At 34.5% G+C, this 27,550-nt stretch overlaps 2 protein-coding genes across 4 annotated transcripts in view; one reads left to right on the top strand and one right to left on the bottom strand.

Annotated features, from left to right (window-relative positions):
- The window catches only part of SERAC1 (serine active site containing 1), a 94,458-nt gene extending 74,422 nt beyond the window's left edge, over positions 1 to 20,036 (bottom strand). For 2 of the 3 annotated variants that reach the window (XR_012489152.1, XM_074309434.1), the window contains exons 1-6: positions 19,854 to 19,998; positions 14,943 to 15,034; positions 14,120 to 14,156; positions 13,115 to 13,251; positions 5,405 to 5,494; positions 1,384 to 1,515 (exon numbers count right to left, since the gene is read on the bottom strand). Coding sequence is in view for 2 of the 3 variants with exons in the window: in XM_074309434.1 (XP_074165535.1) it covers positions 1,384 to 1,515; positions 5,405 to 5,494; positions 13,115 to 13,251; positions 14,120 to 14,156; positions 14,943 to 15,033 (487 nt within the window). In the remaining variant the exon portion in view is untranslated. Of the gene's footprint in view, positions 1 to 1,383; positions 1,516 to 5,404; positions 5,495 to 13,114; positions 13,252 to 14,119; positions 14,157 to 14,942; positions 15,035 to 19,853 lie in introns of all 3 variants that reach the window. The other variant, XM_074309433.1, reaches the window with a different exon arrangement.
- Positions 20,037 to 20,038: 2 nt separating this feature from the next.
- On the top strand, positions 20,039 to 27,232 carry GTF2H5 (general transcription factor IIH subunit 5). Its single transcript, XM_074309435.1, has 3 exons — positions 20,039 to 20,146; positions 20,928 to 21,022; positions 26,724 to 27,232. Exons 2-3 carry the CDS (start codon positions 20,988 to 20,990, stop codon positions 26,902 to 26,904), a joined length of 216 nt encoding a protein of 71 aa, XP_074165536.1. The 5' UTR covers positions 20,039 to 20,146; positions 20,928 to 20,987; the 3' UTR covers positions 26,905 to 27,232.
- Positions 27,233 to 27,550: the final 318 nt, after the last annotated feature.

Genomic DNA, 27,550 nt, shown 5'->3' with positions numbered 1-27,550 from the left:
TATCAAGTGTCCTAAATTAGTCTATTAGTGGCTGTACAGATTGACAAAATAATGTATGTGAAAACATTTAGAAAATTATAAAATGTTACATGAATTCATTTAAAACTATTTAAATACATCTACATCTTTAATACTAAGACCTAAAAAGTAATGATTTATTTCATAGTTAATACAAAATATACCTACCAACAGGCATACACCTAAATATATTTTAAATTTAGAATAAACATAAAATTCAGAAGATGAGAAATGGTGACTTTTTGAGTGCTTCCACTTCATTTGACAGTATCACTTTGAATTTTACCTCTGGGGGAAAAAAAACCCTTCAACCAACAACTGAAAAAATCACATTCAAACAATAAGGAAGAAACAGCTTTTAAAGCAGTTAGTTATTCAGAAGAAATAACGTAGGATGCAATTCAGTACTTTTCATAATAATCTTCTATTTTTAAAAGTCAGCTAACAAAATCTTAGCCTGAAATCAAATACAGGTTTTGGAGTCAGGGGCCTTGGGTTCAAGTCTCTGGTTCTCCCATTTGGCACCTATATAATAAGTCTTATCTCCTCTCTGTCATTCACTTGTAAAGTATTTGGTGGACAAAATGATCTTTAACATCTTTTCTAGGTCAACAGCCTATGATCTTACAACACTTCTTGGCTCTGTCATCAATTTTCAATACTATTGAGGATCAAAGTATATCAAAGTATCTCAGGCCTGAATCAAAGGTGATTCTAGTCTCCCTGACTAGAATATTCAAGCTAATTAGGGAGAAGTCTGCTTTAGGATTTTCTTCTTCTTCTTTCTCAGAGCAGAAATGAGAAGGTAAAGAAACAGTAACATTATGTTGTCCAGAGAATAACTGTTTCTTTTTCTTCTATAAGAAAGCTTTTTTGCATGTTAACTTTTTTTAGTTATTTTATGCCCCCTCCCCCTGCCCATTAGCTCTTTCTGCTAAAATTAGAAAGGTGATAATAGTTTTGAATTCAAACTCTGTCGAACAGAGTTTAAAAACAGAAAACAAAACACGTATCTTTACATACACTGAGCCACAAAATCTAGATCTTATACTGAAACAAGTTAATGACTTTCAACTTAAGGAAATGGCAGCATCAAGTATTAACAAGCAAAATCAAGAGTTTTCATCATAGAAAAAGCCAGTCTGAAAATATTCCATTTATAATGGAGAGTAAATATTCACATTTTCTAATATTTTTAATTCTAACACTTAAGTATGTTTTTTTTTAAATGAAGAATAAAGCACCCAAACTCTTTTTTCTTCCTTAACTATTAATCCCTCCTGTTGTTTTTTTTATAAAATCTGTGTAAAAATGTAGATAACACTGCCATCTTTTCAAAGGCAAAGGTCTTTAAGGAGATGTTACCATGCCAATAATGGTTTGCTGCCATCTCTTTCACTGCTTGCAATCGAGCCATTTTGTCATCTGATTTGCTCTTCTTCAGCAACAGCCACAAGCCATATTCATGATCTTCTAAATCAACTGTACTAAAGTGGTCTTTGCAAAACAAAAATAGAATAAGAGGTAAGGAATCAGAAAACATTTTTTTTAATACTTTCTTAGAAAAAAAAATTAATCTATAAATATTAAAAATAAAAGGTTTTGAAGGACTTCCTCAATTCAAGAATATACATTTACTTTTTAATTAAAAGTAGTCCTTATGTATCCTGTTGAGTTGTTTTTCAGTCGTGCCTGACTCTTCACAACCCCATTTGGGGTTTTCTTGCCAAAAATACTGGAGTGGTTTACCATTTCCTTCTCCATTTCATTTTACATATAAGGAAACTGAGGAAACAAGGTTAAGTAGCTTGCCAGAATTACACAGCTGACAAATATTTGAGGCCAAATTTGAAATCATGAAAATGAGGCTTGCTGACTCTAGTCCCAGCACTATATCCATTGTGCCAACTACCTGTCCAGTACTAACATATACTAATTTCCAAAGGTAAAAATATTTTGTATTTTTGTAGTATCAAAAATATTGTCTTCACAAGAATTACTGACTTTAATATCACTGACGAAAAGTTTCAGCATTCTACATATCCACTGAGCATTTGTTGTAGTAAACACATTTCATTAATTAAAAGGTTTATTAGGTTATTACTATATCAATGCATCATCCTAGGCAAGGAGAAAAGATCAAAACACAATCCTTATCTTCAAGGAGGTACTACAGTAAAATAACAATTTTAAAGTTTGCTATATGCTTTGCATAATCTCATTTTATCATAGTTGATAATGTATACTTCTGACAAATATAATTACCATTTTACTAATTAGGAAACACAAGCTCAGAAAAATTAAGGGATTTGCTTAGGACAAACAACTATTAATAGAGAAAGAATGTCAACACATATTGTTCCTGATTTCAGTTTAGGCTCTTTTTACTTTAGAACACATTCTTGTGTAATGCCTCAGTTTCCCTGAATTATGTTATGCCCTGAATAAAATTATGGCTACCTTCCCACCATTCCTGGCCATTAAGACTCAGAGAATTAGAACCTCGAAGCTCTGGCCACTTTACATTCCACTGAATCATAAAACTCCCCGTGCCTTAACTCAAATACCCCCAGGGATAATTCCTCCTCTTTGAGTATTACTCCTCACCTTGCTATCTCTTGCCCCCAACCATCTAATCTTGTCCACTCACCCAGGGTCTTTACCTCACTCTTCTTTTGATCCTTTCCAGGAACTATGGCTTGTCCAGTATCCCAGTCCCCCTCCCCTTATCTGCCTTTGTTACCCTAAACTATAAAAATCTCTTGAATTAGTTGCTTACTGCTGAATGCTTTGAGACAAGAGTCCCATGCAGTCAGCTGGCCTCAGCTAGACTAAACTCTTCACATTAAAATGATTAAAAACCAATCTCTGTCTTGCTTCAGTTTCTCCAGCATTATATTTGGAGTTAAAATCAGGAGACTTGTGCCAGTTTTAGCTCTTCCATTTAATAGCAATGCAACCAAGAACAATCTATTTAACTATAACTTGTAGTATGCTTATCTATAAAATAATAATTGTATTACCAACCTTACAGTGTTCTTGTGAAGGTATATTTTTTAAAATCTAAAAGCATTTTCTAAATATGAACGGATATTTTTATTATTATAGAACAAACTAATAGGGAAAAAGACAAACTTCTAAACTTCAGAATATTCAGCTACCATGTCCTCATCATAAATAAAATATAAATTATAAGATAAAAGCAAGAGTAAGTTATAAGGCATTATGAATCAGATAAGTTGACTTCTAGCAGAGGAGATCAGGGAATAATTCATGTAGCAAGGCAGAACCCAATTTAGACTTTGATGAATTGGTAGAAATTTGGGAAGAGGGCATTCCAGGTTCACAGAAGTGTGTGAACAAAGATAAAAAAGCCAAATAGGATGAAATATGTTCTGGGGGCAGTGAACTTTGATCCATTTTAGCTGAAGCATTCATTTGTGGTGAAAATAGAAAAATGGGTTGGAGGTCAGTGTTACTAGATTGCACATTATTTAGAGGAGAGTTAAGTATAAGAAGACTGGAAAGATCAGCTAATGAAAGGTTTTGAATGTCAGAAGATTTTATAGAAGTAAGTCGCTATTAAGGTGAGTTGGAATAATGCAAAATTCAATTTGGTATGCATTATAAAATAGTACTAGGTCACATTTAATGTGGGCAAAAATTTTAAAAATGCATAAAAACATATAAGTTCATTGATGATTTTAGCATGCCACTACATCATCAGCATACATTTGTCTATCATCACACAGGGATGTAAGACATTGCTGAGTACCACATTTTTAAAAAGAACCTTTAGGAGAGGATTCTAGGAGTAGGTTGGTAAATTTCAAGCTTCCCCAATTTCCCCCACCAAAAAAAAAAAAATAATAAATTTGCGCCTCATAGCAAACACAGATTGATGAAAAAGCAAGAAGGCTTGGGGCAGAACTAGAGTCCTCCTCAATACAACCCAACAAGATCTGAAGACACCACAGCTGGGATTAATCTGTCCAAAGTGCAAACATCTCCAAATTAGCTATGGAGAAAAATCAAGTGGGGATCTCTGGGACTAGCTAGATCTGTCCAGAGCTTTAGAAGGAACCATAGACTTTAATCTCCTGGACAGTTTATCAAGTGGGGGTTTGAGTTGGGGAAGACTGAGGGAGCCTCTGCTGATTGGAAATGCAAGGCCTACCTATGCTGCTGAGAAGCTAAGGAACCAGCACTTGGTAAGTGCAGAGGCAGTGAGTGGGGTAGGGGCACTTACAGGAGGGCGGAGCTCTTGGTGTGGGGTTCTTGATCATAATGGAAAGCTGAAGGGAAGCTTAAGACACCATCCCTCCACCCCATGATTAGAGGTGCTTACACTAATACCTCTTTTTTTTTTTTTAACAAGATATATGCATGGGTAATTTTATAATTTTACAGCAATGACAATTGCCAAGCCTTTTGTTCTAATTTTTCCCCTCCCCCCCCAAGGCAGATTGACCAATATATGTTAAAATATAAATTAAATAGAATACATACACACACACACACGTCCAAACAGTTATTTTGCTGTATGAAAAGAATTGGACTTTGAAATAGTATAATACCTCTTATTTAAAAAAAAAAAAAAAAAAAAAAAAGAGAGAGAGAGAGAGAGAGAGAGAGAGAGAGAGAGAGAGAGAGAGAGAGAGAGAGAGAGAGAGAGAGAGAGAGAGAGAGAGAGAGAGAGAGAGAGAGAGAGAGAGAGAGAGACCTGGCAAAGAAGAAAAAATTCTACCATTGAAACATTTCATGGGAACAGGGAAGACTGGGATTCATCTTCAAAGGAGGACACTAGTAAAAGAAAAGCTTCTACCCCAAAGAGTAACAGGAAATGGTTTCTCTGCCCAGAGAGATTTTATAGAAGAACTCAAAAAAGAATTTAAAAAGTAAATGAGTGACATTGAGAAAAAACTAAAGAAAAAAATTAAAACCAACCAAGAAAAATGATGATTATGAAAAAAAGTTAATCAATTAGAAAAGTAGGTATAGAGTCTCAAAAAGTGAAAATAACTCTTTGAAAATTAGAATTAGGCAAGGGGAAGCCTATGAAGCTATTAAACCATTATCCTTCTCCTTGGAGAAAGTCCATTGTTGATATGGCTGTCTCAACAACTAAGTTGAGAAGTTTGTCAGAGATATAGGAATGCTATTCATGGAGCTTTTCACCTCAGTTTGGCTTACAGCTGTGAAAATATTTTCCACAACAGAGTATTATTAGCAATTTTCAATTATTTGTATTAATAAAACTTCAGATTCTGAAAATTAGATACAATATCCCAAAAATGTTAACCAAATAATTTTTCAAATATTTCTTTCAAAAAGTTAAGAAAAACTAATAAAATTAACATTATAGAATTGAGTATTAAGCACATACCATCAAAAGGATTCCGGAATAATTTGGCTGATGTTGCCAATACTTTTCTTAATGCTTTGTGAAGTTCTTTCCTTGCCTGGTATGTAATACCTGAATGAAGTTAATTACAAATTTAATAAAAATTAAGCACTTTTGAAATTTTATTTGTAATAATAAGATATTATTATTAACTATAGCTAGTAAAAATTACAATTAATGAGAATAATAAGAATTTAAGATTAACAAAACATTGTGTTTAACTCTAAGACGACAAAGAAAAACACAAATTATACTTCAAGAAACATTTAATATAAAAAAAAGACTAAAACTTACTTGATTTTCTATTCAATAAATATATATTACATGCCTGTATAATACAAAGCACTATCCGAACAACACAAAGTCACTGTTCTCAAGGAGCTTATGATTTAATTCCTTCATACAACTATTATTACTGCTAATTGGAATCACAGAAGGCACAAGGCCACAGGCTAAAAAGTAAGATTTCCAAAATCTAGAGAGAAAAATATGAGAATCTCCATACCAAAGGCAGGATTCACAGTCTATAAATAGCTTTCCTCAAAGAAATCCATTTTATATTGCAATTTATAGAGTTAACTTGTGAAATTTAAGCAAAATCAGTAAAGAAGATTACCAAAAATTTCCCATACATATGTTTTGTAAATAAAAAGCTTTAATAAAAAAACAAACAAACAAAAAAACCAAGTAGTTCATCTAAAATACAGCACTAATTTGTATTAAAAAATACTAGAAAGCACAGGAATAAACAGAGCTTGCCTTAAAATGATAAGTTCTATCAAAAACCATCAGCAAGCATTATCTATAATAGAGATAAGTTAGAACCCTTCCCAATAAGATCAGAGATGAAGCTAAGATGTCCATTATCACCATTATTATCTAGATATATATTAGCTATAGCCATAAGAAAAAGAAATTCCAGGAATAAGAAAGAGGCAATGAGGAAATGAAACTATCATTTTCTGCAAATATGATAGTATGCTTTAAAAAATTAACTAAAAAACTATTTAAAAGAATTAACAACTTTAGCAAATTTGTAGTATATAAAATAAATCCATAAAAATCATCAGTATTTCTATATATAAAATCCATAAGCCCCAGAAGCAAGAGATAAATTCCATTTAAAATAACTGCAGGCAACATAAAATACCTGGGAATCTGTCAAAAACAAACAAACAAACAAACAAAACCCAGGAAATATATGAACACAATCATAAAATATTTTTTGGTACAAATAAAATTGGATCTAAAGAATTGGAAAGATATTATTTGCTCATGGATAAAAGTTAGGATTCTTACAAAGAGCTAAATCACTGGAATGGATAGAGACAATAATATCTAATTAAGCATGTTACTTAACAGTTCTCTAGCTCAGTAATGTATTTACTAGAATTCCATGAGATTCACACCTTTAAAAGAGCATACTTTTAAGGAGCCCACACAAGCCCAGGGAGTATCCACAAGCCCACTCTATGGGACTTAAGAGTCAAGATTTCATTCCAACTTCGACGTTTGTGCTGGCTGGAGACATTGGGAGGCCGAGAGGCTGGAGGCTGAAGGACAAACCTTTGGATTCAGACAAGAGCTCTCAGGAAATCAAGAAAAGAGGAAGGCCTCCAGAAAACTAGCCGAGCCCCAAGTGAAGAAGATAAGACTTGGAAAGAGACAGTAAAGGACTTTAATTCCTGGCTGGATTTGGGATTATTGAACTGAACTGAAACTAAGGCTGCCTCCAGAAGCTTCCCAAGAAACCTCCTCCCAGAGAATGATTACAATTTAGAGAAACAGAACATTATAGATGAACTAAGCCAATATAATAAAAATGACAATTTTACCTTAATTTATTTATTTAGTGCCATATCAATCAGAATACCCCCAAAAATAATAACAAAATTCATCTGAAAAAAAAAAATCAAGAACATAAAGGGAATTAATGACAAAAAAAAAAGCAAAGGAAGGTAACCTGGACACATCAGATCTCAAACTATATCATAGAGCTGTAATCATCAAAACTATCTGGTACTAGCTAAGAAACAGAGTGGTGGATTATTGGAATGAATTATGTATACAATAGAGTAGTAAATAACCATAGTAATCTACTGTTTGAGATAAACACAAACACCCAAGTTTCTGAGATAAGAATTTACTATTTGACAAAAACTACTGGAAAAACAAGAAAACATTATGGCAGATACTACCTATAGACGAACATCTTATATTGTATATCAAGATAAGATCAAAATAGGTATATGATTTAGATATAAAGGGTAATACCATAAGCAAATCAGGAGAACAAAGAATAGTCTACTTGTCAGATCTATGGAAAAAGTAAGAATTTATGCCCAAACAAAAAATAAAATAATTTTGAATATATTAAATTGAAAAGGGGTTACACAACAAAACTAATGCAATTAACATTACAAGGAAAGTAGAAAGCTGGGAAACAATTTTTATAACAAATGTGTCTGAAAAAAAAGACTTATTTTTAAAAAGGTAGAGAACTGAGTCAAATTTATAAGAATACAAGTTATTCTCCAATTGTTAAGTGATCAAAGAATATGAACAGGCAGTTTTTGAAGAAATCAAAGCTAACTATAGACTTTTGAAAATATGCTCTAAATCACTACTGAATAGGGAAATACAAATTAAAACAACTCTGAAGTACTACTTCACACCTATGAGATTGGCAAAAATGATAAATGTTGGAGAGGATGTGGGAAAATTGGTATACTAATGCACTACTGGTGGAGTTGTGAACTAATCCAACAATTTGGAACTATATACAAAGAGCAATCAAACTGCATACTCTTTGAGTCAGCAATACTACTACTAAATTTGTATCCCAGAGATTAAAAAAAAAAAAAAAAAAAACAAAAACAAAAAAACACAACCTTACAGCAGTTCTTTTTGTGATAGCAAAGAATTGGAAATTGAGGGAATGTCCAATAGTTTGTGGTTTATAAATATAATGGAATACTACTGGGCTATAAAATATGATAAGTAGATTGATTTCAGAAAAACCTGGAAAGATTTACATAAACTAATGCAAAGTGAGCAGAACCAGAACACTGTGCACAGTAATAGCAACATTGTACAATGATCAATTATGAATGACTTAGCTATTCTTCCCAACACAATGATCCAAGACAGCTCCAAAGGACTCATGATGAAAATTGCTATTCACATCTAGAGAAAGAACTGATGGAATCTGAACACAGATTACTGGATCCTATTTTAATTTTGTTTTTCTAGTGGTTTTCTTTTTTTGGATCTATTTCTTATTTCACAACATAAGTAATATATAAACATATTTTCCATGATTGCATATATATAACTTGTATTACACTGCTTACTGTCTTAGGGAAGGGGGAGGGGAAGGAAGAAAGGAGAAAATTAGGAACTCAAATTTTTTTTAATGAATTTTAAAATTTTGTTTTACATATAACTGTAAAAAATAAAATACTATTAAAAAAAGAATAAGCAGTTCATCTGCCATATGTGAATTAACTGTTTAGACTTTATTTAAGCATTATAAGATGCTTTAACAAAGCAGTATATTTGGTATGTGGGTAAATGTTTTAATAACTCTCCAAAGGGGAAGCAGAGAAGGGAGTACACACAACATACTTTTAAGATTAATCTTAATTCTGCTTAACACTTAATACTTAATGTATAAATGTCATGAGCTCATTGATTAAAAAAAAAAAAAAAAAAAAAGATTGACCAGCACAAAATAACGAAAAAATGAAATGAACAGAATCAAGAGAACATACTATAACCAGAAATATTATTTTAAGAATAACTTTGACAGCAAAGAACTGGAAATTATGGGGATGTCCATCAATTGGGGAATGACGAAACAAATTATAATGTATATTTATAATAGAATACTATTCTGCCATGAGAAATGACAAGCTTGATGATTTTCGAAAAAACATGGAAAGACTTACATGGAAATAATGAAGAACAAAATGAACAGAACTTAAAGAATATTCTTGTAAATAGTAACAACAACACATTTTGAGAACAATTTTGAGTGACCAAGTCATTCTATTTATAAATACCCAATTAACTAAAAAGGTCCAATGAAGGAAGATGTTATCTGCATCCAGAGAAAAATCATTTTTTTTCCATATAGATATTTAAAACTATATATGTGTGTATAAACACATACACACACACACACACACACACATACTTGTGTCTAATAGCAGCCATCTCTTGGTGGGGGGGAGAGAAAAAAAGAAAGTTAGATGATAACTATTATATATTTAAAATAAATAACAAGTTGTATATAATAGATTTGCATTCTTTTAAAAAATTTTAAATATTCTTTTTTTTCTGGTTATACATATAAATTAATTGTTTAAATACATATTTCTTTATGAATCTTGTTGGGAGAGAAAAATCAGAACAAAAAGGAAAAACCATGAGAAAAAAAGAAAAAGAGAAAAAGAAAAAAAAGTTAACATGGTATGTGTTGATTTACATTCATTCTCTACAGTCTCTCTATGTGCAGATGGCATTTTCTATCCAAAGTTTATTGGGATTATCTTGAATCACTGAAATGTAAAAAACCAAGTCTTTTACAATTGATCATCACACAATTTTGCTGTTATTCTGTACACTGTATTTCTGATTCTAATTGTTTTGCTCAGCATTAATTCACTTAAATCTTTCCAGGACTTTCTAAAATTATCTTATTCATGATTTTTTATAGAATAATCCCATTATACTTTTATATGTCATAACTTATTCAACCATTCCCCAATGATGGGCATCTACTCATTTTCCAATTCTTTGCTACCACAAAAAGAGCTGCTACAAACATTTTTGCATATGTGGGGTCTTTTTCCCTCCTTTATGATTTTCTTGGGATATACAGATCCAGCAATTACATTGCTAGATCAAAGGATATGCACAGTTTGGTGGCCCTTTGGGCTTATTTCAAAATTGCTCTCCAGAACAGCTGGATCAGTTCACAATTCCACCAACAATACATCAATGTCCCAGTTTTCACACATCCTCTCCAATGTTTATCATTTTCTTTTCCTGTCATTTTAGCCAATCTGAGAATTGCGACGTAGTATCTCAGAGTTGTCTTAATTTGCATTTCTCTAATCAATAATGATTTGGAGCAATTTTTCATATGACTATAGATAGCTTTAATTTTATCATCTGAAAATTGTCTGTTCACATACTTTCATCATTTATCAATTGAGGAATGATTTGTATTCTTATAAATTTGATATAGTTCTTTATATATTTTAAAAGAAATGAGGCCTATCAGAAACACTGGCTATAAAGATTTTCCCCCAACTTTGTACTTCTTTTGTGTTGGTTTTGTTTGTGCAAAAACTTTTTAATTCAAGATAATCAAAGTTGTCCATCTTGCATCTCATAATGTTCTATAGTTCTTTGGTCATAAATTCCTCCTTTCTCCAAAGATCTGATAGGTAAATTATTCCTTGCTCTTCTAATTTGCTAATGGTATCATCCTTTATGCCCAAATCATGTACCCATTTTGCCCTTATTTTGTTATAGTTTGAGATATAGGTCCTATGCTGACTTTCTGACATATTTTCTATCAGTTCTTATCCCAGAAGCGAGAATTTTGGGGCTTATTAAATATTAGAACTATAGTCACTGATAATATGTATTTAACCTATTTCACTTACCTACTACTCTGTTCCTTAGCCAATATGAAAAGGTTTTGGTGACTGCTGTTTTATAATATTGTTTTAGGTATGGTACTGCTAGACCACTGTCCTTCATATTTTTTTCCATCAATTCTCTTAATACTTTTGTTCTTCCAGATGAATTTTGTTATTATTTTTTAAAAATTTTTGGTAGTTTGATTAGTATGGCACTGAATAAATAGACCATTTAAGTAGAATTGTCATTTTTATTATATTCGCTCAGCCTACTTGTTAGGATTTTTGCAGATGTTATGGGCCAGAACTTGAGAAAAGGTAATGTGCTTAGTTCACACCTTTAAAAGGAGTTCACACCTTTGAGGGAGTTAACACCTTTAAAGGAGTTCACTCATTGGTTCCTTAAGGAGTTCCCACAAGCCCATTCTCTGGGAGGTTATAAGGAGCCAACATTGAGTGGGGTCAGTCAGTCTGGAAGGAGTCTAGATTGGGTCAAGGAGAAGATTTCCCAGGAGAACTTCAGGGAAGTTTGAGGAGGTTCAGAGCGAGGATTCAGTGGATTCACAAGTCCAGCAGATTCACAAGTCTAAAGGAAAAGCCTGCTCATGGACTTCTGGGAGATTCACATCTAGGATTGAATTCTGGGAAACCCACAATTCCACACTCTCAGAGGCAAGAGTCTCACTCTAGGAGATTCAGAGTAAGATTTCATTCCCACATCTACCTTCATGCTGGCTAGAGGCTTTGGATTCAGAGGGAGCTAGAGAGAAGATCTGGAAAGAGACAATAAAGGACTTTAACTCTTGGCTGCATTTTGGTGATTACTGGAACAGAAGTGAAAGGAAGGCTGTCTCAAGAAGTTCCCCAAGAGAAGGATTATGATTTAGAGACAACAGAACATTATATCTACCCATGAGCAATTAATATTTTTTCAATCAGTCTTTATTTATATGAGAAGTGTTTTGTAATTGTGTTCATATAGTTCCTGGGTTTGTCTTAGCAAATATTGCTAAGATACCCAAATATTTTATTTTGTCTACAGTTATTTTAAATTGAATTTCTCTTTCTATCTCTTGCTGCTAGGCTTTGTCAATAATATATAGAAATTCTGATGATTCTGTGTGGTTTTATTTGATTAGATTTGCAGTTTCACATGCAATCTTTTATTCTATTATGTTATGAAAATGCTTGTTTTATTTCATAGATTTAAAACATAAAATTTTTAAACAAGATTAATCTAAAATATTAAATTTACTCCATCACTTCTTAAAGTCTAGGCAATCAACAAGACAATAAATTAAGCCCTGATCTGTGGCGTGTCCAAAGGTTCACAATGAAAATTTAACTATCAGCTCTCTCCAGACTACTTGAGATGGCTCCACCATATTAGAAGATATTGTGAATAAAAAAAGCAACCTAAATCAAGAAGTACTGGGCTTACTACACTCTCAGAGACATAAGGGCTGTTTGATGCTGGGCAAATCTTAAGTTCTCCATGTCCCTGGGTAAGAGCAGTTTTCTACTAATAGATTCCTTACACCAAAAAATATATTTTGAACTTTCATTTAAATCTGGTACACTCAAAGCATCTGCAAAGTATGTTCCATTTCCCGAGCCTAACCTCACCCTATGAGCAGAGAACTTTTCCTAGACCTCCACACCAGGATGAAAAACAAAACAAAACAAAACAAAATACAATGATTTCTCAGTCTGAAGCACCATCCTAACATAAACTATCTTTTCTGGCTAAAATTAACATATGTAGAATTTGCACCTTTTCCAGATTAGAAGTGGAAAAGAGGTTTTGCTTGGTTCTAAACTACATAGAACCACCATGATGAGCTCTTTTAGCACAGATCTTGAAAGCAAGGTTTAGATAATCCTGATAAATCATCCTAATGAATTTATTAACAAAATTATTCACCTTCAAATAGTTTCTAAATTTAACTCAATAGATATTTCACATGCTAGAGAAAGGCTATTATAATACTGATTTAAAAGTAGTTTAAATACAAACATACTTTTCCCATAAACTTACCTTGATTTTCTCTTTTATCTAAAGAAACAGCATCTAAATATATATATGATTTCAATTTTTCCTTTTCAACTACTTGAGTATCTAGCGTCACAGACTTCTTCAAGGCCAGAACTTCATAGGTAATAAATAAAGAACCTCTTAAAAAGATAACAAAACAAAAAAAAACAAAACAAAACAAACCTGATGTAAACTTGGTATATCAGCATAAAAAAAGTATAATTTTTGAGATGGCATTTAAATACATTTTTTAACATTAAGTTAATATCTAAGAACTAAATGTATCTCTGCTATTTAGAATGATTTACAATTGTTCCAGGAATCTCTTGAAAGTCCAACCAGAATAGGCTCAGAATTTAAATAACATCTTCCATTGTTTCAGAATTGCTTCTAAATTTCCATATGTATCTTAAACCAGAAAAATTAGGCAGACAGACAAACATCAATTGGCTTCATGGAATCAGAGATCAAAAGTGAAAAGGGACCTCACCGGTCATTGAATCTAAATACTACCTAAGCAAGTTAGGTAATTTGCCCCAGATAATAAATGTATTATCAAAAGTGAGGTAGGAAGACAGGGTCAGTCTCCAGACTCAGTATTCTTTCTACTGGACTATGCTGACATCCCATTTTCCAGGATCAAGATAGTCAATGAAGATGCCAAAAAATAAAATAAAATAAAATAAAATAAAACTTTATGTTGGGGCAGCTTCCTGGCTCAGAAGACAGAGGACCAGCTCTGAAGTCAAGAGAACCTGAGTTCAAATCTGGCCTCAGACACTTAACACTTCCAAGCTGTGTAACCCTGGGCAAGTCACTTAACCTCAATTGCCTCAGCAAAAAAAAAAAAAAAACCAAACAAACTAAAAGATCATTTAGCATATCTATGTTATATATATATAATCAAAAAGTTATACATTAAAGCTCATTATTTCTATGAATTACTTCTATAGAAAACAATGATTTAAAATTCCAGTACAAGTAAAATCAAGTATTATAGATACTTACCCTAGAATAAGTGGTCCAGTAAATTTTATAATATTTCCTGTAAGAAGAAGAAAAGATAATTAATACTTACAAAGACCTGACTAAACACTAACAGAAGTATATAATTTTCTATCAAAATTAGATCTAAATAGATAAGGATTTCTGTCATCTTCCTTTAGTAGGACAAACTGACATCATCAGTACACAGGTTCCTAATCTTTAACCCAGTCTAATTTATAATTCTATAGAATAAATACATATGTCTAATATTTCTACAGATTCTACTTTTACCCAACCTGCAATTCCTCATCTTCCCTTTTCCATCATTCCACTAAATACTCTCAGATCCATACTCAAATAAGAAACATAAAACCTTAGAAAGAACTTCATAGGTCATCTATGCCACTCTCCTACCCAATATAAGGAATCTCTTCAAAGGGGGGGAAGAACACAAATGTCCCAACAGCTTTGGACTAATAGATAGGCTGGGAGAAGACAATTAGTGGTAGGTTACAAAAAACCTGGGAACCTCTTCCCTTTTCTCCAATTTCCTGACACATGAAACATTTTACCTGTCAAGGCTACACTGAGAAGAACATCCAAACTTGAATACAAAATAATTTTTCCCATAAATAGAATATCAGAAATTGAAGTTAAGATATATAGCATTATTTAGATATATTAAAGTTAAATGAGCTATTGTGAGAATATCACTTTGGACACTATTATTTTTATATGAAATTGTACTATACTCCAATCTCTAAACCACTGGCTTACAAAGCAAACATTTATAAGTTGGGGACTGGTAGTAACAACATAACTACATTCTCATAACTGTACTTACGGATATCTTTCCAGGACAGATCACTTTTTTGAGGGTTTGTTGCAGTGCCTATCCTTCGGCAAAAAATTATACAACAAGTTGCCAGGGACATTCTGTGCAGAGTAAATGATACAGGTTATTTAATTTATACTTTGTTACCATGTCTCCTAAAACTAGAACCCAACATACCATGGCAAGAGAAGCCCTTTTTGAATTGAGGGAGTACAATTTTTCTGCACTAGGAAAAACCCCACCACCACCTTAATAAAACAAGTTTGCTTTTCCTTAAGCATTAATTTCTCTAGGGAAAAAAAATTCTATATTTAATTAAGACAGACTTCACAGAATAGTATATTTCCTAGCACAGACTTCTTCAAGTTGCATTCACTTGTAAGATATCAAGCAAAGAAAGGAGGCAGAGTCCAACTTGTAGAATAGCAGGAAGCAGTTATAGCTAGCTCCCTCACAAAACTCCTCCAAACAAATTTTTAAAAATGCATCATTCTAAAACTTGAAGAAATCTAAGAAAAACACACAGTGAGTTATTTTTCCACCCCAAATGGCATAAAAAGAAACACAAGAGATGCATGCTACATGGAGCACTCTAGCACAAGGGAGAAGCTATGCTCCAGGATAAGAACAAGTCCCAGATCCACTCAGACAGAAAGAGATGTCATTTGGAAGCTCTGATACCTATTACTCACTTCCAGAGCAGAATGTGCCCCAAGACAGCATTCTGAAGATAAGGTATAGCCCCACATCCTAAGTAGCAAATTCAGAAGCAATTAGCAACAGTGTAGCTCAGTCAAGAAGAACAGAAAAGGATCTCAGTTCTAGTTTCTAGTCCAAACTGCATAGTCATGTTAGAAAAATAATCAGGTCAGAATAGGGAGCCTACAGTTGTATAATTCTGAACCTGCAGAGGTTCCAAACTGGTTGAGAGTGGCTAAGCCCAACAGCAGTCTACCATTGCTCAACAAACTCTGTGAAAATCAGAGTAGACCAAATAAAAACTATGAAACAATAGGAAATGATCGAAACAAGAATTGAGATATCATTATTCAAGAAATCATAAAACTGCATCAACATATTAAAACCAGAGGGCAACTACAAATAGAATCAACAACTTGTCTCCTGAATAAAGACCCAAAATTAAAACTCCCAGAAATATTCAAACTGTCCAGATCAAAGGAAAAAATATTGCCAACAGCCACAAAGGAAGAATTCAAATATTAAAAACCACAATTAGGATTATATACCATTTAGAAACAAACAAGATAAAGGAGCAGAAAGTTTAAAATATCATATTCTAGAAGACAAAAGATATAGGGTTACTCCCAAGAATAACCTGCCTCATAAAACTGAGTGAAATCCTAGAGGGGAAACAATGAATGGATCTTTAATAAAATTAAGGTCTTCCTAGCACTCCTGATAAAAAAAAAAAAAAAATCAAAGTTGATTAGAAACTTTGAAGTACAAATATAGGAGTTAAGAGAAACATAAAAGAATAAACATGAGCAAATGATCATAGCAAACCAAAGACAAACTATTTACATTCTAATATTGGGAGATAATATGTTCCCTCTAAACCTTATATGATCAAGGTTCATAGAGGGAATCTAATTAGACAAAATGCTCAGGAATCTTTCTATTACGTCTTAATGGTCTTAAAAGAAGAATAGAAAGGGAAAAGAGTAAAGGACTAATGGAAAAGAAAAAGAGAGAGGAAGGATAGCAAAAATAAAATCTTAGAAGGGATGAATTTGGGAGAGCCAAAGTGGAGAGTAATTTTAATGAGTTAAATAAGAGAGAGGTAGAAGGATTCCCCACCACCACTGATTTTTGTGGAATCAGAAACTCTAAAATTAAAGTAAAAAACATAATAATCATAGGTCACTTACTTCTTGTTAAATGATTTTGGTAAAAATTACTTTGTGTTTCACAAATACTAGAAAATAAGTGCAAATATAACTTTATGAATCGCTGTATTATATACTGAATATTTAGGTGTTCATTTTTAATGATTATCCCTAAGTTTCACATGTCTCACAAACAAAACTTATCCTAAAACATTCCCTGGCATGGCTCCACTGCTGACTACAATCCTATAATTATCTATAGTTAAAGAATAACAGGCTATAGACAAGAATCATCAGATTCCCTTACATACCAATAAAGTCCTGAAAGGTACGTATTATTTACTGTACTGTTTTTATCTCCAGCCTTCCAGATCATTTACTACAGTACTCTAAATTGTAATCCATAAAATGCTGCCTAATGACCCTAAAAGCTACTGGCAAATAAAATCATACTTCCTTGGAAATAGATGAAAACTGTGTTCTTTGGGCTTTTAAAAAAAAAAAAAAAAAAAGTCAATAACTTATTTAGGATAATAGCGGTTTTTCAATTCTTAGAAGTTTTGGATATTTTTCAATTTTTAATTATCTGTCTCAGCTTCCTTTTCTGATTTATTAAATAAGCTCAGTGTAGAATCCCCTTTTCTCTTCATACTCCCTCATTAGAATGCCTTATTAGCTCCCATGAACTCAATTACCGCCTCTAAGCAGGTGACTCCTCCAGGGGTTCTCAAACTACCGCCCGCAGGCCACATGTGGCCCTCCGAGGATGTTTATGAAGCCCTCAGGTTATGGCAGACGGGCTGAGGGGCGGAGCCAGAGTGTGAAGTTTTGTTTTTACTCTAGTCCGGCCCTCCCACAGTCTGAGGGACAGTGAACTGGCCCCTATTTTAAAAGTTTGAGGACCACTACAAGTTAGTTTCCTACTTTCCAAAACTACACTCAAAACTACCTTACGGGACCCTTCAAATGAATGTCCATCAGCATCTCAAATTCAATATATCCTAAACAAAATTCATTCTTTCTCCCTAAAAAACTATTATTGTTGAAAGGACTCCTTGTCTTCTAGTCACTCAGGGTTCAAGACCTCAGTATAGCCTTATCTCCACATTGTTCCTCTACTTTCCTCCTCTCCACTCACACACCCTTCTTCAGCGCTGTCACCCGGTAGAAGCCTATCACCTTCTCACTTCGTTTGCTATCCCCATTTCGAGCCTCTCTCTCATGCAGTCTCTCCTCTATATAGCCACCAAAATGATTTCCTAAAGGGCAGAGATGTAAGCCACATCCTCTTTCAAAGTAACTTCCGATGATCCCCTGTCATTTCAAGGATCATATTCAATGACACCCCTATCTGGCATTCATCTCTTCACAATTCCCCCCTGCAGTCTTCTCTGTGGCTCTCCTGCATGCACTGTGATCCAGCCACACTGGTCTCACTCACGGTTAAGGGATCTTCACTTCCCACCTTTGCATGCAAGGGCCACTTTGTCCTCTGTACTTGGTCCTTATACTGGTATGAACTTCCTCCTTACCTGCACTTCTGGGAATTCCCAGTGAACTCAAATTCCCCCTTAATCCTAAAGCCTTTCCTGAACCTCCCAGGTGGCAGAAACTTCCTTCCCCAGTCATTAATTTTTACTCACCAGGTAAATATTATACATATACTTATATAGGGACGTGTCTTCCTCATTAACATGTGTTAGGTTCTTACTAAGTGCTAAGTTGGTACTTAACAATTCTCTAGCTCAGAATTCACACCTTTAGCCACCTTTAGCATATCTTTAAGGGAGTCTACACCTTTGAAAGAATACTTTAAAGGAGTTTGCTCATTGGTCAGTAAGGAGTTCCCACAAGCCCCTAGAGTACCCATAAGCCCATTCTCTGGGAGGATATAAGGAGCCACGAAGGCTGCCTCCCAGGGAGATTGAGTTTGGACAGCAGTCTGGAAGGAGAGTTCTGGATTGGGTCAAGGAGAAGACGTCCCGTGGATTGACAAGTCCAGCAATCCCACACTTTTGGAGGGGAAGAAGAGGATTCGAGATTCTACCTTCTCTCTGGCTGGAGGCTCCAGAAGCCTCCCAAAAAACGTGCTCACAAAGGAAAGGGTTAACAGAAAAGAAACCTCCTCCCCAGAGGATTACAACCGAGAGACAATCAGAACATTACAAACATGTATATTCCTTGAGGGCTGGGGCTGGTCACAATTTTGTCTAGGCGTAGCCATTATTTAACTCAAATGACTGAACTTAGGAGGGAGTTAATGCTTAGTGAATGACAGGTTAAGCGAGCAGCGTCACAGAGTTTAGTGTATTTGCATTAGATATTACTAGTGACTTTGGAAAACGAGACAGAGACAGAGACAAGAGAAAGTAGAAGGGAGAGAAAGAGGCCGAGAAGGAAAAGACAGATAAGAGCCTGAAAGAAGAGAGAAAAAGAATAGGACAAAGATAACAGGGACGGGGGGAGGGGGAGCGCGAGAAACAGGAGACAGACAGAAAGGGAGAGACAAAAGAGACAAAAAGAGAGAAAGCAGAAACAGTCAGTCAGGAGCGGGAGAAAATGGAGACAATTACACAGAAGGAGAGAGACAGAAGTGACAGGAAAAAAAGAGACAATAAAGGATGGCAGTAAAGCTTGAGCGAGGAAATCAGATTGCACGGAAATAAGTGAAAGGGAGGCGAAAAAAGGCGCAACCAATGCAGACAAAATGCTTTTTTTCTAGGAGCCCGGTTGGAGCGAGCCGAACCGAGGCAAAGAAAAGCAGGCAAAGGCGCGCACGCGCACACAAATAAACACGAGCGAGCGCACAGCTGAACACGCCACGCCCCCTTCCAGGACTCTCAAGTCAGTTAAGGGCAAGGCTTGGCGGGGCAAGGCCGGACTAGTCCAGAGCCAGGCTGAGAGAGGCAGTTGGGGACTCCCTCCCGCCCCCACCGCATCTCAAACGGCCGCGCTCCGATTGCCCCGCTCTATCACGACTTCACGTAACCGAGACTCCCCGGGCCCTCGGCCCCCGACGGAGCCACAGCTGACGCCCTCCTCGCCCTTCCACCCCTCCCTGTTACCTTCCTACCTGGCAGTAGCTTGCGGATCTTTCCTGCCCCTCACCGAACGAGACCTGAAAATGAGGTGGGGGAGGGAAGAGGGGAAGGGGAAGGGGAAGGGGAAGGACCCTCCCCTGATCTACTCCAGGGTCCTGGAAGCCCTCCGCCACCGGCGCGGGCACGTAACCCCGCCCCTCACTCCTCCCACGGGCATGGCTCCGCCCCTTCTGAGTAACCTTCGTGACCCGACGCTGGGCCTGCGGCGCAGGCGCAGTCCGCTGATAGTTCGGAAGAGCTGTAGCTGGAACCTGGCTGGTCGGAGGTACGTCCCCAGGGTTAGGGGTGACGGGGTAGTTGGTGGGCGGTGCAGCTGCGGGACCCGAAGGTGAAAGGAGCAGTCCCTAAAAGGTTTAGGGATCGCTAGGCCGAGGAGGAGCCGTGTCTCTCCCTGCCGTGCTCCCTTCCTCAGAGGCGGCAGAGCCAAGGAATGGCCCGGCTCCCCCCCCCCCCGTAGGATCTTGGGTTTTCTGCGAGTTGGGAGTCTTCAGAGTTTGCTCAGGGCTTGCGTCCTCGCTCTGGGATGAACGCTCTTCTCGCCCCTTTTTATCTATCCTCCTGTAGGTTTGTAAGTGATGGATTGCGGTCTCAAGCACGGAAGCTACAGAGTCCCTGTTCTCATCCCTGGACTTGTGTAGTGTCCAGGTGCCAGCAATTACTGGGTTGGATGCAGCCCTAAATTGTGTTTTAAAAAAAAAATCAAAAAATAAGTAAATAACTAATACCCGAGTATCCCCAAAAAGTTAAGTTTTTTAAATTGTAAAATGTCCCAGTAAAATGCCATTTACTAGAAATGTAGTATTTAGATTTTGTATTTCAGATATTTAGTGAAGAAAGTTATTCTTGATATGATAAGTTAAATTTTAAGGAAAGTTTTCTTTGTGTGATTTACCTTCGTTAAAATCAGATGGGTTGAAAATGACTTTTGTGGGTTTTAAGCATTAATACCATCACTTTCATTATCCTTATGTTGTGTATTCTCTAATACCAGTTTTTTAGTGAAATATTAAAATTGATTATTGATTTTTTTTTTTTTTTAATTTTAGTTCACTTCATCTCTTTTGTTGCCATCATTGACAGCATTTGATCCTTCTAACTTGGAGAAAATGGTGAATGTCTTGAAAGGCGTGCTTATAGAATGGTTAGTAGTTTGGGTACTTTTCACTTCTGAGTTTTAATTTTCTGTTTTGTTTTCCTATCCAGCCCAGTAGATCAGTTTCCTCATTTATAAAATTACACAGTCTCATTCACTGATATCTAAAGCCTGTTCTTGGAGATTTTATGATTTATGATTAAAGTTCCATTTCTTCAGTGAAGTTCTCCCTGACCACTCCAGCCCTTTTTGGTCTTCCATTTCCTTGGATGTCCTGTCCTGAGATTTGGTACTTAGAATCATACATTTTTAGAAGTAAAACTACCAGTTGACACTTTTCCTTCTTCCCAGCTAAACTGTTGACTACATTATAGTTTTATATCATTATATAGCTGTATAGTTCTCTCCTCTTACCTATAAAACCAAGTGTAACACACCATGAGAACAACACTGGTATGCAATAAATCTCTGCCTTTTTCCCATTTTGGGTCAAAACAAAATGGAAAAAGTAGTGTCATGATTTAGTAATGCTAGTTCATATGGAGGAATGAGAGCTCTTTTAAAGTATAACCTTATGGCTGTTTTTTTAACTTATATTGATACTTGAGTAATTGATTTGATTGTATACTCTATAATATAGTCATAGTTCTCATTAAATGTAGGAATATTGAATCAAAGGAGTTCTATTATCAAATGATGTATTTACAGGATGATGAAAGCCTTAGATTTAGACTGTATCTTCAGAGGAACACCAACACCACGCTATATTTTAGGTCTCTTTTTAAAGGTTAATGATTATTTCATGGTTGAGGATGATAAAATAGTGCTGGGATAATTGTTTGCCCTGGATTGTTTCTGGTGGTGTTACCACTTTAGAACACCACCACAACAGCTATTCAGTTTTTTCTCTATAAATGGGAGTAGTTATTTCATTATCTCTTCAGGACCCTATTTAGGGTTTTTGTGGCAAAGATACTGGACTGGTTTGCCATTTTCTTCTCCAGCTCATTTTACAGATGAGGAAACTGAATTGATGACTTTGCTCAGGGTTACACAGCTAGTGTCTGAGCCAGAACTTGAACTCATCTAGTCTTTGACAGACCTGGTACTCTATCCAGTGTGCCACTTCACTACCCATAAATGGAAATAGATGATTTAAAGGCTAATAAAACATTCTAATCTTGCCTACAGGAACACAATAAAAGTTCTAGAGAAAAGCTCCAATTTTACCACCCTTGAATGGAAACTTAAAGTTCTACAGACTTAAGATATTGATGCAGGTCTTGATTATGCAAATAAATAGGTAGAAAACCTTTACTCAACTAATTTTCCAGAAGCAAAGAACACTATTCAATTCAAAGTATTCAAAGTATTCAAGCAATTTTTTGAAGTGAAAAGTTGAAAATACCTGACATTTAAAGGATCTCATTACTTTCTTAAAGGTTAAGAGATTTGTAATACATTGGAAAAATTATTGAAGGATCTTCTGTGTGCTTTTTTTTAGTTTTTCCTTCTTGGGTATATCTGGGCTTTATGAAAATCTAGGAAAAGGGGGCCTATGCTTCCTGCATACACATCCTCACCAACATCCATTACAATCTGATTTCCATCATTCAACAAACTCTTTAATCCCCACTACTTACTGAAACTATTTTCTGGAAAGCCATCCTAGTTGATTAATCTAATAGTTGCTTTTTAATCCTTATCTTTGACTTTTCTACAGTCTTTGACACTGTTTTTTACTCTATTCTAATTTGATATCCCTTTTGATTCTGTCCTAGTTTTTTCCTAACTTTTTGGCTTTTCTTTTTGTCTCTTTCCCTAAATATTCTTTCCATTTGGCAAGTGTGAATTTCCCCCAACATGTCATTTCTTTTTTCTCTAACCATGTTTTCTATCCCTATTGGTATTTATTTCTGTCACTTTAGTTAGTATTTCAGATGACTTTCAGTTGTTTCCAGCCCTGCATGTGTTCAACTCCATAGCATGCCCAAACTGAACTCATTTTTATCCTATTATTTACCTCTCTTTCCTAAATTCCCTATTTCTGTCAATTCCCCTATCAGTCATTTAAACCTTCAACTTCTCAATCATCTTTGTTTCCATTTTTTTCATCCCCCAATATCTAGTTAGTTGCCAAGTCCTATTCTGTTTGTACAAACATCTCACATCCATCCCCTTTTCTCTTCTATTGTGCTAGTTCAGCCATCTGTGGCTTCTCACCTGGAATAATGTAGTTCTTCTTAATTGATCTCCCTGTCTCCAGTTCCTCCCCTCCAATCCATTCTTCATATTTGGGAGAAAGCGATATTCCTAATGCACTCTTGTTCAGAAAATCTTCATTGGTTACATATTACTCATGGAATAAAATACAGCTACATTTATCAGATATTTCAGGCACTATAACTAGATATTAATCTAACTTTCTAATCTTTTTTCCCTGTACAAATTTTATATTCTGCTCATATCAATCTTTATTTCTTCAGTTTTGCTTACTCTTTCCAATTTTTGTTGAATACTCACTTCTGTAACATAGAAAACTTTAACGAGAACTTTAGCTTTAGCTCCACAGATTAAAATCCTTCTTTTCAAAGCAATGATCAGGCACTACTTTGAGGCTGCATTTCTCCATTTCTTCTCCCCTAATGCTAGATGATTCCTATAACAGATTTCTCCATAGTCTTTTCATCTCTCATATATACTTCTAAATATATCTTACATTGTGGCTTTGTGTATCTCTTCTCCATGCACACATTACATTTTTTTCTCATCAATGTATCCCCTTGTATTATTGTAGTACCATACTAGGCATATAATAATTGTTTGTTGAGTTGATTTTAGTCAGATGAGAAAATTTATAAATAAAAGCTGCTATGACCAATTAATCCCAAGCACTAACAGTGGTTTGTTTTTCTTTTTTCTTTCTTTTTGTTGTTGTTGTTTCTCCTAAGGCAATTAAGGTTAAGTGACTTGCCCACCTCACACACCTAGGAAGTATTAAGTGTTTGAGGCCAGATTTGAACTCAGGTCCTCCTGACTTTTGGGCTGATGCTCTATCTACTACACCACCTAGCTGCCCCACACTAACTGTTTTGATGACTATTGTTATTATTGGTGCTAAACTGAAATTATATTAAAATAAAAATAATACAGTGTATGTGTAATGTTACTGGAGTTACCAACATGTTAATACTAATTTGCTTTTAGATAATTTTTTGTTTTTGCATTTTTGTCCTTAACCCTATGCCAATTTTTAAATCAGATTTAAAACTACAGTTTACCAGTCCCCTAGGATGTTGAGAAATAGTACTTTATACTGTGTTACAAAATTTACATGAAACTTTGTAAATTCTTAGTGCCTTTAAAAATTTTTTTTCAAAAAACATCTTGAGAACAAAGAAAACAAAATATAGGAGTGCACCAAGGTTAAAGATTCCAGAATTCCAAGGTTAAGAATTCCAGAAGAATAAAGCGCAGTTCTTCAACTTCCTTTAGGGATAAGAGCAAATAGAGGAACAATTAAGTTCCAAAGCCCCAAGTATACTTTTCTTATTTTCAAGTTTTCATTTCCCTACTTGAGAATCTCATTTGGATTCGACTCACTTTTCTCTGAGTTGGGGTAAATAAATGGGAATTAGATAAAGTTGAAACATATCCTCACTACTCATTTTCCTCCCTAGAAAATTAATCAACTATCTTATTAAACTTGTTAGAAAAATAAATATTGATCAATATTCAAATCCCATTCTACTGATTATACTTTGAAAATGACATAGCTTAACTCACTTAATTTTGTTTTTTTATAAATTGTATTTTGTGCTCAGTACCTTTTGGTCAGATTTACTTGTTTTTAGCAAAGAATTTTCATTCTAGATTCCTCTTGCCAAAATCAAGCAATTTCTATAACTGAAACAGGAAAATCTTCTAAGCAGTATAATTTTTCAAATAAAAACTATAAGTGGTTATACATTTATAATTTCCACAATATGTAGTCTTGACAGGTAGAAGTTAATACAATTAAAAGAATCATTTGCTTTAAATGAAATGTTTAGCAAATCTAGTGAGCTTCCCCTGTACTGAAAGTTGTTAAAGAATACCTATAATCTTATATTTCCAATATATATTAATATTATATTATATTATAATATTATATTATATTATAATATTATATTTCCAATGCTTGATTTCTATGTGTTTTCCAAAAAAATTAAAGCTTCATTTAAACATGCTAGCCCTAGCAATGCAGGAATAAAGAAAATGAGAATTCAGGTTTACCACCTTGCCACTTTAGTATTCTTCACCTGTGTGACCTTAAATCAATCACTTGATCTCTCTGGACCTTGTCTCTTTAGTAAAATGCAGAGATTGGATTCAATAATCTCAAAGTTCCCTTTGAGCTAAAAATCTCTTAATTCCAAATGTGTTTTTTGAGAATGTGTGTTTCCAAGTAGATCTTCAAAATCATATAGTACAAGAAGAATGTGAATTCTTGAAGGATTAGGGACTTTTTTTTTTTTTCCTGAGGCTGGGGTTAAGTGACTTGCCCAGGGTCACACAGCTAGGAAGTGTTAAGTGTCTGAGATCAGATTTGAATCCTGAATTCAGGGCTGGTGCTCTATCCACTGCCCAATCTAGCTGCCCCCCCCCCTTTTTTTTTTTTAATATCCTCAACTTCTAACTTGATGACTGGTACTTAGGCACTAAAGTACTTGAGGACTTTGAGTAAATTGTATTGAGGGGAAATGCATTAAGTATTTGAAGATATTTGGAAAATTAGCTTTCTTAAAGGTTATATACTTCTGGTCTATATTGAGATTTTAATGAATCTAATCATCTCTTTAAAAATAAAAGTTTTTTAAGGACTTTTTCTAGAGAAAAATCTTAATTAACCTAGTTTGAATTATTGGATATATTTACAAGTAGTGGCTTAATTAGCAAAGGAGTAAAATGGATTCACTAATTTAGACTAAATTATTCTCAGATTTTATCCAAATGAATGATAATTTAGTACTTTTTTTTTTGTGACCTACACCATTTTTTTATCCATATGCTTTTAATACTCTATAAATCTTGATAGTTCTCCATGAAATGAGAGTAGCAGTATAAATTTATCAGTAGCTGGCTTAAAAGAGGGGGAAAAAAAGCCTGCCCTATTTAATATACTTATCCTCATTCTACTGATAATGCATGATTTGGGCTGCTCAAAAAATTGTCATTTTATTGAAACAGTAACCAACAATAAGGAAAGACTCTAGTTTCATCATTTGGGCAAAGTTTCATTCGTGACTTTTTCTTCATACTATCAGTGGAAAATTTTTAAATCATCTTTGATGGTTGGAGTTTATAATATGCCAAGTTTCTAGATTTCATTCAAGGATTATGAATGAAGATTAAAAGTTATGAAGCCCTTCAGGGTTCAGAATTAATTGTTTCTTTATCCATTTTAAAATGTGCCACTAAAATTATTGACTAGTAATTTTAAAAAGATCTTATCAACAAAAATGAAGATTATTTTGAATCCAGTAATTTCATAGCTTCAAATCTTTATTACTTGTTAATAACCTGTGTATTTTTTAAACTTGCCATCTTTACCTGTAAAAAGTTACAAAGTTGAATCTTACTTAATAACATTTTTAAATGAGACTAAAAATAAATTCATTGCTTGTCTAAAAACTTCAGTGCTTTAGAATTCTTGTATTCTATATAAAATTGCTTTGGTTTCTTTTGGTAATATGTTTTATTTTCACAGTGACCCTGCCATGAAGCAGTTTCTGCTGTACTTGGATGAGTCAAATGCCTTAGGGAAGAAATTCATCATACAAGACATAGATGACACCCATGTCTTTGTACTGGCAGAGCTGGTTAACTTCCTCCAAGAGCGAGTGGGAGAGTTAATGGACCAGAACTCTTTTCCTATTACACAGAAATGAAAAGACTAGAAAATGGGCCTTGACCTATTTCAGAAACTCTGAAATTGTAAACAACAAACAAAAAAACCAAGATTTTTCCATCTAGCATTTTATGAGACTGATTACATAGATGATTAGGCATTTATATAATGGTTATTGCACATGCATATTCTCAAACTTAAATGTTCCTGAATTGTTTGATTTCTGTTCAATCCATAGACAACATGAATAAAAACTACTATAGAGTTCCCTATGATTTGAATTTTGTTTGTGTATTACAATAGAAATTTAAATGTATACCTGTTTTTACAGAATTTTGAAAATAAAGAGGGGAGTTTAATGAATGTAATATGCTTTTGAATTATTTATCTGACCTAAATGCTTTGCCTACTCTTATTATAAAACATTTCAGGAATTTACTGTATTTTATCTAATTATGATAAAGAGGTGGAAGTTACCAGAAATGTTATCTTTTTACCTATATGAGAGCTATCAACTGAAAAGGATTAGTAGACTACCATAGAAAAGGGAAATTCATGTAGAAGTTTAATTTTCCCTCATAGCTTAACAGGTCCTATGGTAGTTAGGGGTAACCAAGTTTATGCTGTGTCGATGTGACACCAGCCAACATTCTCCAATCTATATGATTGGTCTAATCTATTAAAAT

Source organism: Sminthopsis crassicaudata, chromosome 4, assembly GCF_048593235.1.
Source record: "Sminthopsis crassicaudata isolate SCR6 chromosome 4, ASM4859323v1, whole genome shotgun sequence".
Classification (NCBI taxonomy): Eukaryota; Metazoa; Chordata; class Mammalia; order Dasyuromorphia; family Dasyuridae; genus Sminthopsis; species Sminthopsis crassicaudata.
Note: the sequence above shows the minus strand (reverse complement) of the source record. Positions and strands in the feature narration are given on the sequence as shown.

Bases quoted from the DNA above. Each gene is read 5' to 3' on its own strand.
- GTF2H5 (XM_074309435.1), top strand. From the start codon at position 20,988: ATGGTGAATGTCTTGAAAGGCGTGCTTATAGAATG. The intron at 21,023-26,723 runs GTTAGTAGTTTG...TTATTTTCACAG, and splicing joins AAAGGCGTGCTTATAGAATG to TGACCCTGCCATGAAGCAGT.